Below are 18,635 nucleotides of genomic sequence, written 5' to 3' on the forward strand. Positions count from 1 at the left end.
CCTCCAGCCATCCTCTCTCAATGGGCACTCCCACCGGCCATGGCTCTCCAGCCACTTCCTGACTTTGTCCTGCAGGGAACTGCTCCCCTCTGACAATTACACATTTGCGTGTTTCACCTGTTCACTGCCTGCCTTCCCTTCAAACATGGAAACCCTCAAGGGCCAGGCCCCCATCTGCTTCGTTTCCTGGTGGATAAAGTTGCTTAGCGTGGCAGTTCTCCACCTGAGTTGCACATGAGTATCAGCTGGGGAGCCCAGGCCCCATCTCATATCAATTAAACCTGAATTCCTGCGATGAGACTCAGATACCCGGGTATTTTACACTCCCCAGCTGATTCCAAAGTGCAGCCAGATGGAGACCACCGTGCCAGCAGAGCGAGGCCTGGAGGAGATGTTTCAGTACAGATTCAGTGAGTGAATCAATGAACGAGTGAGTGAATGCATGGATTCTTTTTTAAATATGTATTATTTATTTATTTAGCCACGCAGGTCTGAGCTGCAGCACTCAGGATTGTCACTCTTCATTGTGACATGCAGGATCTTTTTTTTCACTTGTGGCATGAGGAATCTTTAGTTGCAGCATGTGGGATCTAGTTCCCTGCCCAGGGATCAAACCCGGGCCCCCTGCCTTGGGAGAAAGGAGTCTTAGACACTGGACCACCAGGGGAGTCCCCAGTGAGTGGATTCTTACACATGGGTCAACCAAGGTCCAGATCAGGGACAGGGAGCCAGAAACCAGTAGTCATAAACTTGAGTTTCCCCAGGTTCAGCCCCTCCACAGTGTCACTCACCTCCTTCCAGCGCATCTCCAGGAAGTCGACCCAGATGCCCTGAAAATCCTCCACCCCTCTTTCTATTCCTCATAGTTTGCTGGCCCAGCAACCAGGGCTGAAACTGTCCTACTTCCACCCCCAAACTTCCCATATTCAGACAGGTCTTGCAACCCAAGGGTGCACCGGGGAGGAAGTGGGCTCTAGAGGGTGCAGGGTGGGCGGGAGTGCTCCCTGGAGAAGGCAGACAGAACAGGATTCCCGGACACTGAGGAGGGCTCAGCGCGTCTGTCCAGCAGCCTGCCGAGCCTGCCAGCAGGTCTGCAGATGCAGAGCGGGCCCCAGGGCTCCTCACCAGCTGGAGGCCCAGGAGTCCAGTACTCCCAGGTGACTATGACGAGCCGCCAGGCTTGAGAGCTACTGGGGCAATGCACCCTGTACCCTGGTGCCTCACCCGCGGAGAGGATCAGCACCGCCCCCTGGGGCCATGTTTCCCTCTCCTCACCCAGCTGCCCACTCTGTTCAGGCCTGACCCTGGGTCCTAAGGGCCCCTCCCCAGACTCCCACCACAAAGGGACACCTAGGGTTTGGGGGAAGGAGAGTCTGTAACAGCAGAGGGGGGCTTGTCCTCCCCCCGGGGGAACAGCCCCTGCGGGTCACCCTTCCCACACCTCCTCTACACCTCCTCCCCCTTCACCCCCAGTGTCTGGTAACACCAACACCCCCTAAGCACCGGCTAAAGGCTTTGCTACATCATCCCTGCTGCCAGGTGAGGGCCGCATACTTCTCTACAGACGCACAAACTGAGGCTCAGCAAGGCCTGCACACTGAGGATGGGCCAGGTCCCACCAAGCCTACGTCATGGCCAAGAGAAAGGAGGGCAGAGTGGTAGAAAGGTAAAAGTGGTGAAAAGTGGTAACAAGAAGCAGCCGCTGGGACTCCTCCCCCAGCTTCCCCACTGACCAGCCGGGTGACCTCCGGGAAGCCGCTTAGCTTCTCCGCCTCAGTCCTGCATCTGTGAGATGAGGATAACGCCACACACCTACTCTGGGTAGGTGCTGTGAGGTCTGGGGCAGACCCTGACGCAGGAAGTGTGCCGTGTGGATGCTGGGATTACTGTACCCCAACAGCCTCTTCAGGAGAACCCCTCATTCACTCCTCACACATTTGTGGAGACAGACTTCTTGAGACAAATCTCTAATAACAGCCAACAGTAGGACATGGGGGTACCTTTTAACAGGGAACAGAACCTTAAGTGAAAGGGATTCCATAGAGGAGCTGGAGGTATCTGGAGGGTGGAAAAGGCCCGGATCCTGGAAAAGACTGAAAGCAGGACGAGGACAGAGGATGGGATGGTTGGGTGGCATCACCGACTCGATGGACATGAGTCTGAGTAAACTCCAGGAGATGGTGATGGACAGGGAGGCCTGGCGTGCTGCAATCCACGGGGTTGCAGAGTTGGACACGACTGAGCGACTGAACAGTAACAACATCGAAACACAACCAGGCGTCCTGTGCAGGGTCCCTGGGGGCTCAGCGGTTAAAGAATCCACCTGCAGTGCAGGAGACCTGCGTTCGATCCCTGGGTCAAAAAGATCCCCTGGAGAAGGAAATGGCAACCCACTCCAGTGTTCTTGCCTGGAGACTCCCATGGACAGAGGAACCTGGTCGCTACAGTCCATAGGGTCGCAGAGTCTGACATGACTTAGTGACTAAACAACAACACGTCTAGGTGGCCCAGAGGTCACCACAGTGTGGGCACGGGTAGGCAATGGTGGGCAGTGACTGGACCCCACGGCAAGGCGAGCTCAGCTACACTCACCCCCACAGCCAGAGGCTCACGCAGGCTCTGCAGAGCGGGCCACCCCGCTGTCATCGCAGAGTCTGGGGAGACCTGGGGGCTGCACATGACCTGCTCTCCATGAGTCCATGCAGCTAAGATTTCCCAAGGGCACCCATGGGCCCGGCCTCCACTGGGGTCCTGTAGGTGCTGCTCACAAGCCAGCAGGGCTCAGCTGAAGGCGTCTGTCCCCTCAGTTCCAAGGGTGTAGCTCAAGAGCAGTCCTAGACAGTACGTACATGAACCGGCACGGCTGTGCGTCCCTAAGAGCTTACAGATGCTGAAATTTGAATTTTGCATAATTTTCTTGTGTCATGACTTGTTGCTCTTTTTTTTTTCCAGCCATTTGAAACACAGAAACCATTCTCAGCTCATGGGTTATACAAAAACAGGCGGCAGGCCAGAGGAGAAGCCAAGAGAAACAGGAAAACAAAGAAACAGGAACAAGACTACAAACTGTGGTGAGGGTCATGAAGGGGAAGACGTGAAGATAAGATAGAATAACTGGGGGAGTGGAGGGTGTTCCTCTAAAGACAGTCCACTGAAACTCCAGGTTGAATAAGAAGGATCCAGCCTCAGAGCAGGAGGAGGACATTCCAATGTCCCGCTGTAGAGGGGGAAGCAGGGGCGAAGGCCCTGTGGTGGGAAAACAGCATAGTGTTTTCAAGGAACATAAAGAAATCAGTAGGACTGTTGCAGAGTGCACCCAGGAGAGGCTGAAAGATGTGGGCAGGGCACCAGGGCCTCTCAGACTGGCCAGCAGCGTGGAAGTCTGCATTTTAATCGAAGAGCAACACAAAGCCAACAAAAAGTGTAAGTGAGGGGTGAGCTGGTTGGATTTGACCTTGAGGAAGATCATTCTGGCCACTGAGCAAAGGTTTGGCTGTGGAAAGACCTGTTTGGAAGCAGGGAGAGGAGAGCGAGGCTTCAGCAGGGTCCAGGTGACACCGCCCAGGCCACGGTGACGGGGAGTCCCCAGCACACGTTCACAAGGAGAGCCCGCAGGGTGTGTGACCACACACGGAGGGAGGTCAAAACGCCACCGAGGTTTCTGCCTGGGCTCTGGAAAGACGAAGCTGTCTTCGCGGCAGACGGGCAGGCCGCAGAAGAGGGGGCGGACCCTCTCCAAAGTTACTCCTGCTTGTGCAGTGAAAACATTTTGAAGACACAAAAGCCACGTCCTCAACAGAGCATCGGTATCAGCTGAGCCACAGCATCTCCCCTTAGCTGGCCTGGTCAGCCAAGTACCAGGCAGGCCGCTTTCTCTAACACACTGTCATTTCGTATCTCAGTTGTGTCTGACTCTTTCACGACCCCATGCACTGTAGCCCACCAGGCTCCTCGGTCCATGGGATTTTCCAGGCAAGAATACTGGAGTGGGTTGCCATTTCCTCCTCCAAGGGATCTTCCCAACTCAAGGGTTGAACCCACATCTCCTGCATCAGCGAACGGATTCTTCACCACTGCGCCACCTGGGAAGCCTAAGCACCCCAAACCCTCACAGCACTTCCATCCCCAGGAGGGACAGGCCCTCGCAGGCCAGGCTGGCATGGCACAAAGAGGGCCAACGTCTCTCCTAGGAAGCGGGGCACCTGCCCCCACCTGCTGGCTGGCATCCCCTCCACCCTCTCTCCTGCTGGCCCCTTCCTGCCCTCCCTCCACTCCAGCCCATCCCCAGTGCTCAGGCCCCCTGTGGTGACAGCAGAAAACCTTCATTATCTGCAAGTTAAGCTGGCCACTCAGTCTCCACACTGCACAAGGCCCAGCAGATGGTGGGGCCTCTCCAGGATCAGCCTCAAAGGTCACCGTCTGTCCCTGCCCACCGGGTCCAGCCTCTTCCACATCAACGGAGTCCCTCATGCTGACTTCAAGTCCGGCTACAAGCTGTGCAGTGACATTTCCTGCGGGCTGACTGTGTGCCAGGCACCAACCAGACAAGTCTGTTCTGGACATTAACCCTTAATTCCCACACCTGGCTGAGGAGACCACTATCACCCCCATTTTACAAAGGAGGAAATTGAGGCACAAACAGGCTATGCGATTTGCCAAGGTGGCAAAAGTTGTCTGGCCCCAGTGTCCAAATCCTTTTTTTTTTTTTTAATTTATTTACTTATTTGGTGCTGCTGGGTCTTAGTTGCAGCACTCAGTATCTAGTGCCACAACCAGGGATCGAACCTGGGCTCCCGCGTGAGGGGTGCAGAGTCTCAGCCACTGGACCACCGGGAAAGTCCCTCCAGTGTCCAATTTCTTAATCATGATGCTAGCTCATATTTCCATCTTCAAGCCTCAGGTTTTTCTTTTCCCCTCCACTTCAAAAATGAGGGACTCGATGCAATTATTTCTGGATCCTTCTGAGCTCTTATAGTTCAAGGATTTGAAAAATGCTTTCTTCCAGGGCACTTCCTATGTTCTTTCTCCCCCCAGAAATATTGCTTTCAGGAAAAGATTGGATTGGCTCATTCATACTATGGTGTAAATGACTGATATGGTGATTAGATGTGGTGGGCATGGTGAGGTAACTCTGGTGGCACAGAGATTCAAACCCAGACCTGACTGCTTTCAGAACCTGGGCTGTCCCCACAACACGATACCACACAAGCCACTTCCTCTGGGTTAGGCTCTCCTCCAAAATGTATTCCTCACCTCCATCAATATTCCCTGTCTAGGAGAATGGAGCCAAAATGAAGATGAAGGAGGGGGTGCGAATAGGAGGGTAAAGGATACAAGCTGTCAGACCCACGATTCCCCAAAGTCAGGGCTTCTGATCTCGAATGCAGGCCTAGGTTCGAGGCCCACGTCCAGCCCTGTGGCTCTGCACAGACAATCTGGGACCTGCCCCCAGCCCCGCCCTATCATTCAATCAGGGCTCTGTGTCCACTGCTGTTGGACGGAAGTTGCCCCTCCCAGCTCTGGCAGGTGTGAGTTTTGTTCATACCCTCGCCTCGATGGAACTCTGCTAGCATTCTCCCAGCAGGAAGTCACCCTCTCTGAGCTGTGCGCCAGAAATCTACCTCGTGGAGGAAGGAGAGGGCTGTAACCACAGCCTCTGGGGGAGTTCCCAGCAGGCCCCACTAGCAGCCTTGGCACGGAGGTGCCCTCTGAAACGGACACCTGACACCGCAGCTTCCCCAGCCCCAGAGGCCCCTCCCTCACCCTCTCCTGCTCGAGGCTCTGCTCCTGACCTCCCTCCCCAAAGTTCAATTTTTTTGCCTCTGTAAATGGCTTTTCAGTTTCTCGCCCAGTCTCTCATTTCTATCAGTTTAATTATTGAGGAGCCCTCTTGTCGCCAGCCTGGAACATTAATGCTGTTAAAAGGGACCCAGGAACTTAGGACCACAGCCAGCTGTCTCCTTCTGACTCTCTCCACGTCCCCCCCACCACTCCCCCACTTTCCTTTCCCTAGAGCCCCCTTCTGTTCCCCCCCTTCTTTCTCCCATCTCCAAGCCTCTCCTTCCCAGTCACACCTCATTCTCTGCGAGCCTGGGGGTCTCCTGACTCCCACCCCCACCCACTCCTCTCCCTGGGATCTCAGGAGGTGCAGACAAAACGAAGGCCACAGTCACACTCGTGTGTGACCAGATGGGCTGGGGAAAAGGAACATCCGAGGCCCTCCGGCAGGTAAGACCCTTTGGCCCCAGCCCTCTTCACCCGAGACCTTTCCATCTTGGGAGGGGTCAGCTCAGAAGTCTCAGCCCACTCCCGCAGGGGACCTTCCAGAACCCGCTTCAAGGCCTGATGCTGACAGCAGCCCTTCTTAGACCCTTTGTTCAGTGACACCTCTCAGCCCCTTTGATCTCTCCCACCTCCCTATAAAGAGGGTACTAGCTCTGCCCGGGAGATGGTGGGGAGGGACCCTCACCTATGTCCTACCTCCAAGGGCCTGATCACATTGGTTTAACATTTTTACAACACACTTTTTAATATTTATTTTTATCTGTTGTATTTCATCTGGCTGTGCCAGGTTTGGGTTATGGCACATGGAATCTTCCATTGTCTTTGCAGCATGTGGAATCTTTAGTTTCAACTTGCAAACTCTTAGTTGTAGCATATGGGATCTAGTTCCCTAGCCAGGGATGGAACCGGGGCCTCCTGCGTAGGGAGCTCGGAGTCTTAGCCACTGGACCACCAGGGAAGTCCTTATAAAACACATTCTAAAATACCCAGAGTCACCAAGGTGTTTAGTAAAAAGCCCAGAAGAGGACACTGCAGCAGCCCACCTGTGGCCTGGCCTTCTCATAGGCCGGGGGTTGTACCTGCTCAGATAGGGGGGCCTCTTGCTCCGTGACACCTGCTGGCCCAGGTCACCTCCCCTCCCAACACCACCGGGGCAGGCAGGCTGAAATGATGACTCAGCTGGCCCAAACCTCAGTAGGCCCAGGGCTGGGACCCCTGAGCCCTGCTGCCCATCCCCCTGGGTCTGTCCTCCACACTACAGAATTGGCGGAGGGGCTGGACCAGGTTTCCAGTCCCCACCCCACCCCACCAATGAATGACCACGGGCAACACTGCTCCCCAGGGGTTGTTCAAACTGTCCACTGCCAAGGCAAAGTTTCCTTCAAGTCTCCTACTGCATCATGATTTTGCATCCTTCATGATGTATTTGTTTTTTAAATTAAAATAGTGTCTTCATCCAGATCATTAAGCAAACCCAGCACGCCAAGGAAGAAGGCCCAAAGTCAAGGACTGCACAGCACCCGTGGCCCAGACCAGACCGTGGCAAAGTTCCAACCCTGCCCCGCTAGACAGGACAGCCAATACAGGGACACTCACACCATTCATCCCTACTTCTACCCCAGGCTTCCCAGAAATGCCCCCAAATACTAATGCATCATGGGACTGGGAAAATGGATTCCAGAAAAGGCCCAGGAGAGAGGGCTCCAGCCTCAGCACTTCCCGACCTGCATGAGGCCAAGCAGCCTTTCTGTGCACTCCCCAACTCTGGAGACTTTGAGGAGACAAGGAGCCAACTCCAGAGGCCAAGAATCTAACATGAGAGTGAAGGAGGGATGCAGAGGCGCCCTTTACGCCTCCCTTCCTCCTCCCTCACCCTATTCTCTTTCTCTCTCTCTCTCTCTCTTTCTCTCTCTCTCTCTCTCTCTCTCTCTCACACACACACACACACACACACACACAGCAAACGAGGAGGCTCCCGGAGAGGAGCGGGCATATAATTATTGGTAAAATGCTTGTAATGTTTTTCTCTCTACCCGGTAGCTTTCAGTTGTTTTAGCAGCTTAGCGAAGCACTTGGCTCCAATTGAATTGCAAATCAGCAGCTCTTGCCCCAGGAAGAGAGGAAGGGGGCGGCAGAGAGGGGGCAGGGAGGGACTCCAGAAGGGAGAAAGGTGTGCGAGGAAGAGGGGCAGAAGGAAGGAAAGAGCTGGGGAAGCTCCGCTGGGGACCAGGGCACCAGAGACGGGACCACCCGCTTCTCCAGGCCTTTCCCATCTGCAGATCCAGTCGCTGTGGGCTGAGAGCTAATGCCTCATGCAAAAAACCAGGACACATTTTCTAACTATAATCCTGAGGTGGAGCGGGAGGGCCACACGGGGCTTTCTCAACTACCCAGAAGAAAAAAACAGATCTTTCTTGGGAATTGCAATTATTGGAAAACAATGTCAAAACAAAAGCCTTGCTTTTTCTCCCTGGCAATATCCAACATTCACACTTCCAGTCTGTGTCTATCTTTTAACCTGTGTACCTTTCTATCTACCTATATTTCTGTCCATCCATCTGTCTGGGGTTTTTTTATATCTCTGTCCTCCCCTCTCTTCCTCCCTCCTGTTGTTCACCAGCACTTCCTTTCCCTCCTGGTTCAGAATTCCCCGCAGAGGAGCAGAGTTGATCAAAAGGCTGCCTGCAGCAGGTGCTCTTTCAGCACCACGGTCAGCACCACGGAGCCGGGACCTTCTCTCTGACCACAGGCAGATCAGCCCCAAATTCTCACACACCACTGTGGGTATTGGGGAGGGGGGGACACACTCTCTCCCTGGGATTCAGGAGGAGAAGAGGAGAAAGGAGCTGGGCAGGCACTAACCTTGAAGAGGCGAAGGATGTTGGCCACCATGATGGAGACGGAACTCCCGGAAGCACCAATGACGCCCACCACGCGCTCCGGTTTGGTGATGATGGGCGGGCCGCCACTGCCACAGCGGACCTCCGTGCCGTCCTTCTCGATGAGCGCCTGCACAAAGGTCAGCGACTGCTCCAGGGCATGGGTGTCCCTGGAGCAGGTGTCCAGAATGCGGGCGCCCAGCGTGATGTTGGGCAGCAGGTCCGGGTCATTGTTGATGCGATCCAGAGCAAACAGCATGGCCTCCAGCCGGTGGATGCCCTTCTCCTTCTTGAGTTCTCCGCAGGCCTTGCCCTCCGAGCCCCGGCCGTGCACTGGGAACAGGCCTCCCAGAGTGATGTCCCCGTCTATGCGGATGGAATTCATGTGGGGGTGGCCTTTGGGCTTCCCCAGGGAGGAAGGCACCCAGGGCCCGGAAAGGCTGAGGAGCAGGCAAAGGGGCAGCTGGGCCCACCACCAGCCCCAGCCCCTCTTCCCAGGCATCTCGGAAATCCCTAGAGACCCATGAATGGCAGGCCTCGCTCCTAGCCTTGGCGGGCCCCAGGCCCCACGGCCTGGACGAGCATGGGCACAGCGGCTCCCCAGTCTCTCCAGAGCAGCGTCAGCAGCAGGGTGGCTGAGGGCGGCTGATGCACGGAACCATGCTGGTGCTCCTCGGCCCCGGCGCCAGGCTGCACTCAGACAGCAGGGAGGAGCTGGGGCGCAGCAGAGCTCTGGTCTTGGTCCCCACGTCCCACAGGCCTGTTCTCGGTGGATGACCGTGAAAGGTGGAGAGTGCTCCTAGCTTGGGCAGGTCTTGGCATCAAGGAGAAAACAGCTCCAGGGCTCTCCTCTTACCAGCCTGAGAAAGAGAGAGAGGGAATCAGAGAAGCCCGATGAGACATTAGCTGTTCGTATCTCTCATCAGGAGCCTGGGAGCAGGAGATGCTGGAGGCTGCGGTCAGAGATGCCACAGACCTCCTGAACTTGGCTTCCTCTCCCCTGCTGCTCGACTTTGGTGCAAATGAGAGAATTGAAGGCAGAAACTGGGTCACGTCTCAAGGTTCCTGGTGCCCACTGCCATCAGACCAGAGGCCTCAGAGAACACACTCCCCAGGGAACCCCCGGAGGCTTAGGAAGAAGAGGGGTCTCCTCTCAACAGGCACCCACGAGAAGGAACATGCACGCAAAAACCGGCCCTGCTGGACACAACCCATTTCAGAGATGGGGACACCGAGGCCCAGAGCAGGAGAGCACCTGGCCCAAGTCACACAGGGGGTGAACAGCAGAACGCCGCCTGGAACCCAATGCCCAGCCCTCAGTTCTGGAACCAGACACACAGGCTCCTTGAGGACTCGGAGGTGAGGAAAGAAAACAGGGCCTCAGGAGACGTCAAGCTGGGAGCCACTCGATCTGAAGGCCAAGAGAAGCTGGACCCTCCCACCTGCATTTCCACCCCAGCCGCCCTGCTACCCAGCCAGAGCGTCAACCCAGCAGGGGTTCCTTTTCCCTTGCTGGGCCCCCCTGCCCCGCCCCAGGGGTCTTTATCTTTCCTTTTCTCTTTGCTCCTTCTCTCTTCGCCACTTCCTCCCTCTGAGAGCGGGCTCAGGTTCTGGCCTGGGCTACTGCACATTATTATGATGACCGTCATTATTATTGTTGTTGTGATTAAATATTTATCTGTGAGGGGAGAGGAGAGAACACCCGCTCTTCCTCATTCTCATTGCTAATCTGGGCTAATTTCCCCAGGGCTTCCTTCCCGGGGCCCAGCCTTCCCTCGGTGCCAGCAGCTTCCCTCCCCTCGACTTGGGAGGCCCCGGGAGAAAGGCTGAAAGTGGAGTCAGGGCGGGGTGGGGGGACCTCAAGGCCCCTTCCCCGTGCGTCTGTCAAATGAAGACCAGTAGCCTCTCTCCTGATGTGCCTCAGTCTCCCCAACTGTGTGAAAGAGCCTGTGTTTGGGTTGGGAGTCTTCTCTGGAGACCTGGTCCCTCCACAAAGACCAAGTGGGGGGCTCAGAGCCATCATCCCCCCCAGAGGCTTCCAGGGCTCTGGAAGGGGCAGGGGAGCATGGGGGGCCTGCGCCCCAGGATCCAGCCTTGGCTCCTGGGCTTCTCCAGTGAGCGCCTTCTGGACGCTCACCTCACATTTCGCCCCTCATCCAAATGCTGCCCCCTCCCTTAGGTCTCAGAGGCCAAGAGGAGGGCTCATAATTCTCCTCAGCAGCCTTCTGCAGGTGAAGCAGTCTCCCAGAAGGACCAGGTGACTCCACACTCAAGGCGGGTGAGGACTCAGATCCAGCACTGGTCACGCCAATAGCGCCTGGGGAGGCCGGCACAAAGCCAGGACCCAGTGACTAGGGCTGGGGGTCAGCACTCTGGGGAGGGCTGAAGATCTGTCAAAATACAGGCGAGGGGCAGCTACCCCTGTGCGGACTCCTCAAGAGCAGTCACTCCGTGTGAGTTATCTGAGGTCTCTCCCAGGAGCGAGGGGTGGTGTGGGGTGCTGGCTGCCAAGGCCGGTTCTAGGCAATTCAGACGAGAAAGAGCAGAAGTCCCGGACCACCTGCAGTCCTACTGCTGCCGTGCTGGAGGCCATGCTTGTCCCTCAGGGAGTCCTCAGTTTCAACATCTGTAAAATGGACGGGCTGCAGTAGAATGCAGTCCGGAGGCCATCCTGGCCCTGTGGGGGCATTTCAGTGATCACGATGGAGGGAGGGAGTCACCTACTGGCCTGCATCCAGGCAGGAATGGGGCGGGACAGCCCACGATGAAACACGGTCTTGTCCAAATGCCAACAGTGCCCCACGGAGAAATGCAAAGGACCACACAGCGTGGTGCACCAGGCAAGCACTCTGCCTGCATCGTCTCAGGTAACACACCCCTATGAGCAGGTGGGATTGTCAGCCCCGTTGCACCGGTGATGAAGCTGAGGCATCAAGCCGCACAAGGTGAGACAGCCCAGGAACACAGAGCTTGTGTAGACCCCACCCCTGACCACCCCACCACGCTGGCCCGCCAGACGTCTCTCAGGCCCTGCCCAGTTCTGGCATTCTGGGAGGTCAGGGGTGGTTTGTTTCTTTTTTTAATTTCAATAGAGGGACTTGGGGCATAGGGACAGGCAGTGAGCGAGGCTGCAGCAGGGCAGATTCAGGCTGCAAGACCCAGCGCACAACAGCTTCTGCCGGTCGGGCCTTCTCAGGCTTCCAGATCCTTCATGAGGGATCAACACTGGCTTCTTCTTGAAACCCGAGCACCTCTGGGCTGAGCGGAGCCCAAACATAAGCAAATAGACACACACACACACACACCACAGGCAGGAGGAAGCAGGCACACGCGGAAAGGAGTCCTCAGTGAGGAGAAAGGCAAGGACTTTCCAGATGAGAATCGAGGCCCCAGGCCCAGCCCCCAGCCGGTCAGAAGCCCCAGGCCGCTCTCCACCCACTGGGTCACCGGCCGCCTGCAGCGGGCCCTCTGCAACCATGGGTCCCACCAGGCCTGCCTTTTCTGAGCTTCTCCAAGACCCGGGCAAACCACCGCCTCTGTCAGCCTCCCCTCCTTCCTTTGATCCTGCATAACAGGCACCAGGGAAAAGTAAAAATACCTGTGAGTGAAAGGAGCCAGCAGAACAGAGGCCGGGGGTGGGTGGGGGCAGGGAGCCAGGCTGATCCGCCCTGCCCCAGGGCTGGGGACCTCCTTCTGTGGGGAGGGGGTAGCCCTCAGACCACTCCCCATCACCACCACCAGGTCCAAAACAGCCAGGGAAGCTCAACTCTGGGGCAGCTGGAAGGGTCCCTCCCCAGGTGAAATCACAGGACGGCGGCAGGTGGGTTTCCCCTGGGTGCGCAGTCTCACTCCCCCTCCCCACTCCCCAGCCGCTGGAGCACCTCCTCCTGTGGCACCTGCTAGATTCTGCAGGGAGGGACGAGGGCATAGGGTAGAGCAATAGTTCACTGGCCAGTGGGCATTTTCCAGAACATTCTCTTCAGTGAAAGGGGTGGGAGGGGGGTGCTCGGCAGACGGTTAGTCTGCCCCAGTCCGGCCCAGCCACCCCACCACCTGAGCGTCTCTCAGACATCTGAGGAACTGGCCACCCCTGCCTCTTCCAGGCCTCAGCAAGCAGGACTCCAGGCTTTTCTCCTGCCTAACCTCGGGGCTTCATCTCCAGCCAGGGCCTGGGCCAGAAAGAACCACAAACCACAAACCAACAACCAGAAGAGCTGCTGCGATTTACTAAACTCCAATTTGGTTCTCACCGAGCTGCTTTTGCTTCTCCCGAAGCAAAAAAAGAAAGAGACTTCTCCAAAACATGAAATAAAGGACAGCGGCACAGGGAGGGACCCCGCACTCGGCTCCCAGGGGTGGGAAGCATCTTCTTCCCTCCCCGCTCCTCCCCAACACGCTCAGGCTTCCAGCTCCTCTGCAGGCCAGCAGACCAGTCCCCAGCATTGAGCGGGTAGAGCCAGGAGAGCCAGGCCCAGAGAGGGTCCCGCAGGCTCCCCTGGGTCCCCTGCGCCCCCTCCCCACCTTCCTGAGCCTCCAGACCTGTAGTGGCCCCTCCCTCTCCGCTTGCCCCATTCCCTCCAGCACCTGCCTCGGCTGGATTCACCGTGACCTCTGCAGTGCCTGGCCCAGCCCAGGTGCTTAGAGAACTCAGGAGTGTGAATGGATACGTGGGATCCAGATTGAACATCCTGAGCTGTTTAGATGCCTTGTTGCCCACATCTCACGTTTCCATGGAAGGAGGGGCTAGGGCTCCACTCCCCACATGGAACCATGAGAGAGAACCTGAGGCCTCCCCCTCCTTCCCCACCACCCGCAGCCCCACCTCCACGGGAGTCCGGGCCCAAAACACTGCACTGCAGGCCACCTCTGAGGCCCTCCTCTCCCCTGTCCCCCTGGGGAGCTGCAATGGCTGGGCAGAGGTGAGGTTTGCCAGACAGTCTCCTCTCAAATGGACAAGGCCTAGACCCAGGGAGCAGGTCATCAGAAGTCCGTTCCACCCCAGGGGCACCAGCAACAAACCTCCACCTGTCTGAGTCCCTGGGAGAGGGGATGCTCCGTTAGCTTCCTCAGACCCCAGCAGCACAACCCTCTCCCCGCCTGGACCACATCTGGGGGGGCGACATCATCCTCACCTTGATGTCTCTGCACCCCAGCCTGCACCATGCCTGGTGTCCCCCACCCGGGTGTGGGGACATGAACAGACGATCCTTGGGCCCTTCCCACCCTCCTCTCCCAGCTAATCTATTTCTAGATGAACAGAAAGGGCAGCCCTGCTCGCAGGCACTGTCCCAGCCTGAGCCATGTTCTAAGAGCAAGGAGGCCACAGTGGGGGCGGGGGCCCTTTTCCTCCACGATTAATGCTGTAAAGCTTCTCTGTACGTGGTTTTCTAGCACTGATGAGCCTGGGAGCACGTCTGGGGCCACATGGGCAGCACCACCCTCATCTCTGCATCCCCAGGACCTGGCTCAAGGCTCAGAACACAGGCAATTCTCCATCAACAATCAAAGGCAGGTCTCTGCCCCGAGCCAGCATAGCGCCACCCTCACCAGCGGGAACCCAGGGCAGGGGGCGGGGGTCGGCAGCAGCATTCCAGGTCCACAGAGTGGCACTCAGACCTTGCATTGAATTCTTACAACTCACTTATATGATCGGGCGTGAAACATAATCCCTGGCCCTTCAGTTACGCAACGTGCCATCCAAGTGTGTACCAAGTGTGTACTGAGATCCCGCCGTGTGCCAGACTCTGCTCTGGGCACTGGGGAAGTGCTGGGGGCGAAAACAGATACAGATACCTGCCCTGTGAAGCCCACACAACAGATACATCTCCACACAGATGGGGATCCAGGGCTTATGAAGACACACAAAGCAGGTAAGAAGAAAGGGGATGGCGGGGCGGGGGCTTTGTGAAGGAAAGGATGGTCAGGGAAGGCTTCCCAGAGGAGGTGGCATTAGAGCAGAGATTAAAAGCAGGAAGGGCCTGAATCAGTATCTGGGAGAAAAGTATCCCAGGTAGACTACAGCAAGTGCAAAGGCCCTGAGGTGGGCACACAATTAGCAATCATTGTTCAAGGAACAGCAAGGAGGTCAGTACGACTGGAGGGCAGTAGGAAGATGGAGAAGCAGGAGAGGAGGTCATCGGCGGGGTTGGGGGGGGGGGGCGCTCCAAGCACAAAATCAAGCAAGGCCTGGTGGGCCGCGGTATGGATGCAGAAAGCAAGGCCCACTCCGAGCACAGCAGGCAGGGACTTGGGACAAGAGAAACCAGAGGCTCCATGCCAGCCGCCTCCACGCCAGCCGCCTCCACGCCAGGTCACAGCAGTTCGCATCAGTTGGAGGGCTAAGCAAACATATCTCACTGGCACTGGGGGCCACCAGTTCAGCCCAGAAAATGCCCAGCCTTTTTTAGAAAATCTCTTTGGCCAAGCTGCGCAGCATGTGGGATCTTAGTTTCCTGACCAGGAATCAAACCTGCATCTCCTGCTTTAAAAATGTGCAGTCTTAACCACTGGACCACCAGGGAAGGCCCCAGAAAATGCCCAGCCTTGACCGTCCCCCTCTCCCAGGGCAGAGGGGCTAGCCACCAGCTCCTGCTGGCTCGGTGTCTCCTACTGCAGCGGCCCCCACCTCCATGCAAGCCCTCAGATCTCTCCTTCCCACCTCAACCCACCCCACCTCCTCTTGCCAGGACCACCCAGCTTTCTAGCCCAGCGCCCAAAGGGGCAAGTGTCTTTGTTTGCAGCTGTTGCTATTGAGGGTTTCCCACTAATGCTGTCTCTTCCTCCTTCCGGTCCCCACTCCCGAACCCCGGCACTGCCCTGGAAAGCTGGGGCCCACGAGCTTGGCAAGTCGACGTCCAACTCCTCCTGCCTTGCACAGCCACGAGCAGAACCACAGTTGTGGGGGAGACTCCCCACGCTAAGCCACCCTGAGGTCGGCACAAAGAAGGGGCCGTGACATCTAAGCAGTGATCACCCACCAGAAACTTCAGAATCCAGGTCAAGTCCCCAGTCTTTATTTCTATATCCAAATCTAAAAATAACCCTATAGCAATACAGTGTGTTTACTAGAAGTCACGGCCCAGCCAGGACACAGGTCCACAGGCTGGTTTCTGTCTCCCTGAGGGACAGGGTGGAGGCTGGGGGACGGGGCAGGACCCAAACCTCCTGATCCCCACGTGGGTGGCCCAGCCTGGGACGAGCAGCCAGCTGAGTTCTCTGGGGGCGTCATCAGAGCCCCCAGGTGGCCGGGGCTTTCTCCAGGAGAAGAGGGAGGCTCAGAGGGACACCGCAGCCTGCCTGTCAGCCAGGCTCGGGCCCAGAATGGCCCAACTGTCATCAGAGGCTGGCATTTCCCAATTACCACAGATAATATCTGCCTTAATTGAATGGGGTCCAGATAATGTCATTATGCACCACATTCCCCAATTTATTTAAATACGTGTGTACACATATATTTATGCCTCGCTGCTGCCATGAGATTGCTCAATGGTGAGGCTGATAATAAAACATTTCGACGGGAGTCATCAGCTTTAATTTAAGGGGTGATTTTCACTATCCTGGTGGCGCTCGTTCTTTCCCAAGGAGCCAAAAGAAACTCGGACAGGCCTGCGGGCTGGAGGCTGGGGGGGGCGGGCTGCGTCCTTCCCTGAACAAGTCCCTAAGTTCCTAAGCCTCCCTTTCAGGAGCCAGGCGCAGGCAGCAAGAGAGGGGTGGGCGCAAGGCAGAAGCCCAGAGCCTGACTCCAGGCCTGGTGGGGAGAAGGAAGTGCGCTGGGAAGGCAGAGCTGCAGCCTGGGGCTGGGCAGAGGACGGAGGGAAGCCAGAAACTGCACAACAGGGAAGGAACCAGAGTGCCCAGGAGCCAAGGCCCTCTACACGCTGGCAAGGGCCAAAGGCAGTGAGATCTCGAAATTAATTTTTGATAGTTCCCTGCTAACTAGGGCAGAGTGGACCGAGACACAAGCCCTCCCTGCTCTTTCCAGGAGCCAGCACCAGGCTGGGGGGGTTGGCAGGGCAGTGGCAGGAGGTACCGGAAGCTGGTGCCCTCTGCTTGGGCCCGCTGCCCACCAGGGGAAGCCCCCCGGCCTCCTCCCTCAGGTCAGCCTGGGCCGTCGGCAGCCCCGTCAGCCCCAGCAAGCCGGGCCAGCGCCCAGATGCCAGTGCCCCCACGCCTCCTCCGGGTGGCACAGGCAGCCGCACTCTGCAGGAGTGAGATAACCTTCCAGCCGGCGGCCGGCGGGCCCAGCTGCCCAGGCTGCCAGCGGGGCCTGCCCACTGGAAAATGGGGTGCTAGGCTGAGCAGAGGAGGACAGCCGGGGTGGGCAGATGTCTTGGGGTGGGTGGTAATTAGGGGCTGCTGGCTCCATGCTGATCTGGGGGAGAGGATATGTCTAGGATCTGTAATTATAAAACTCAGAAGCCTTTATAAAGGCTGGTCCTGGTCCCCTCATCTCGTGCCAGCTGTCCCCCTGCAGCGGGGCGGGTTTGGGTGTGTCTGAGTGCCCCGGAAGCTGGGCAGAGGACCCCTCAGGAAGCAGGTGGGGGCTGCCCCCTGACCCTCCCGGCCAGCACACTGCTCTCTCACGGGCTTGCTTGCCAAGGCTCCCTCACCGACCTCAGCTGCCTGCCTGCTGCTGTGCCAGGCGCTCCCTCCTGGAGACACCCAGCCTCCAGAGGAGGAAGCCACACAGAGGAAGGAGAGAGGAGGAGGCAGGTGGGAGGCGAGGCCAAGCGGCTAGCGCAACCCCCGGCAGGCACCCTCCTCCCCGTCAGCCAACTCAGGCCCTATTTCATGGAGTGTACCGCATGCCCCCCCAACATCCCATTCACCGCTCTCCCAGAAATCCACCACCAGTAGAGCACTCCGTTGGGTTAAGCACTGCCTTCCTCCTCTCCGACTCGTGAAACCAAACGCACCTGGGAGGGGAGCCCTAGAAGTGGCTCAGGCCTCAGAAGAGAACTTTTTGATATTTCTGTCCCTGACAGGGGTGAAGATGTTGACAGCTAGGGGGAGACTGAGGGCTGGAATAACAGAAGTTGGGGGGGATGAAGACCGTGGTCACCAAATTCACAGAGGCTCAGAGGCACCATCATCAAAGGTTCCACCCACCCCAAGGACGGAGAAGTGGTCCTCCAAGGGCCCACGGGAGGGGCAGGGACTCTGATCCCTACTCCCCACTGTAGCCTTCTTGCCACTAGCCCCAGGGCCTGCCCAGGAGAGGACATAAGCCCCCTGTCCTGACCGGTGGGTGACCACACCCAGGGGCCTCCAGACTGTTCTGTGGGACTTCTCTGCAACATCAGGAGAGGCCCTAGAAAAGCTCCTGCAAGTCCTCACCTTCTCATGGAACTTCTCCCACCACCTCAGGCCCTGAGGCTTTGAAGAGCAGAGGGGCCCACCCAGAGCATGAGGCCCAGGACCCCAAGTGGAGCCAGGGAGAAAGTGGGGACCAGGGCGTCTCCTGGGGAAGGGGACGTGGGGACTAGAACATTCTTCACTTCCACCATGAGCTGGCCCAGCGAAGGGAGACTGTGGGAATGGGGGGCCCCATATGGAGACCCTTACAGAGCTGCCCCCCACCCCTGCCCCCCCCCACCGGAAGCCCTCCGCCTCCACCCTCACCCCAGAATAGAGTGGGGAGGAATATGAGGATCACAGACACACACGATCGTCCCTCCACCATCATCGGGCTTTCTGCCACACTGACAGAGGAGCAGACAGACTCACCAAGGCTCCAACAGACACGTGGCTCGGGGCACCCCATTAGGGAGCCCGGCGCAGTCCCGCAGAGCAGCCTTCTCCCGCACCAGGGCGAGGAGGGTGAGCAGAGCGGGGAAAGAAACAAGGAGCCTCCTCCAACAAGGGCCGAAAGTCTGAAGGCGGGGGTGTCACTCGAGGCCTGGGGGAGGGGCGCTCCCAGGTTGGGCCTCAAGACTCCCTGCGCCGCCACTGCCGCCCCATTTCAGCACAAAC

At 57.5% G+C, this 18,635-nt stretch overlaps 1 protein-coding gene across 2 annotated transcripts in view; it reads right to left on the reverse strand.

Annotated features, from left to right (window-relative positions):
- GRM4 (glutamate metabotropic receptor 4) overlaps positions 1 to 9,165 on the reverse strand; it is a 103,096-nt gene extending 93,931 nt beyond the window's left edge. For both annotated transcript variants that reach the window (XM_065912569.1, XM_065912568.1), the window contains exon 1: positions 8,647 to 9,165. In XM_065912569.1, the coding sequence (XP_065768641.1) occupies positions 8,647 to 9,165 (519 nt within the window). The remainder of the gene's footprint in view (positions 1 to 8,646) is intronic.
- Positions 9,166 to 18,635: the final 9,470 nt, after the last annotated feature.

This window comes from Muntiacus reevesi, chromosome 20 (genome assembly GCF_963930625.1).
Source record: "Muntiacus reevesi chromosome 20, mMunRee1.1, whole genome shotgun sequence".
In the NCBI taxonomy this organism is placed as follows: Eukaryota; Metazoa; Chordata; class Mammalia; order Artiodactyla; family Cervidae; genus Muntiacus; species Muntiacus reevesi.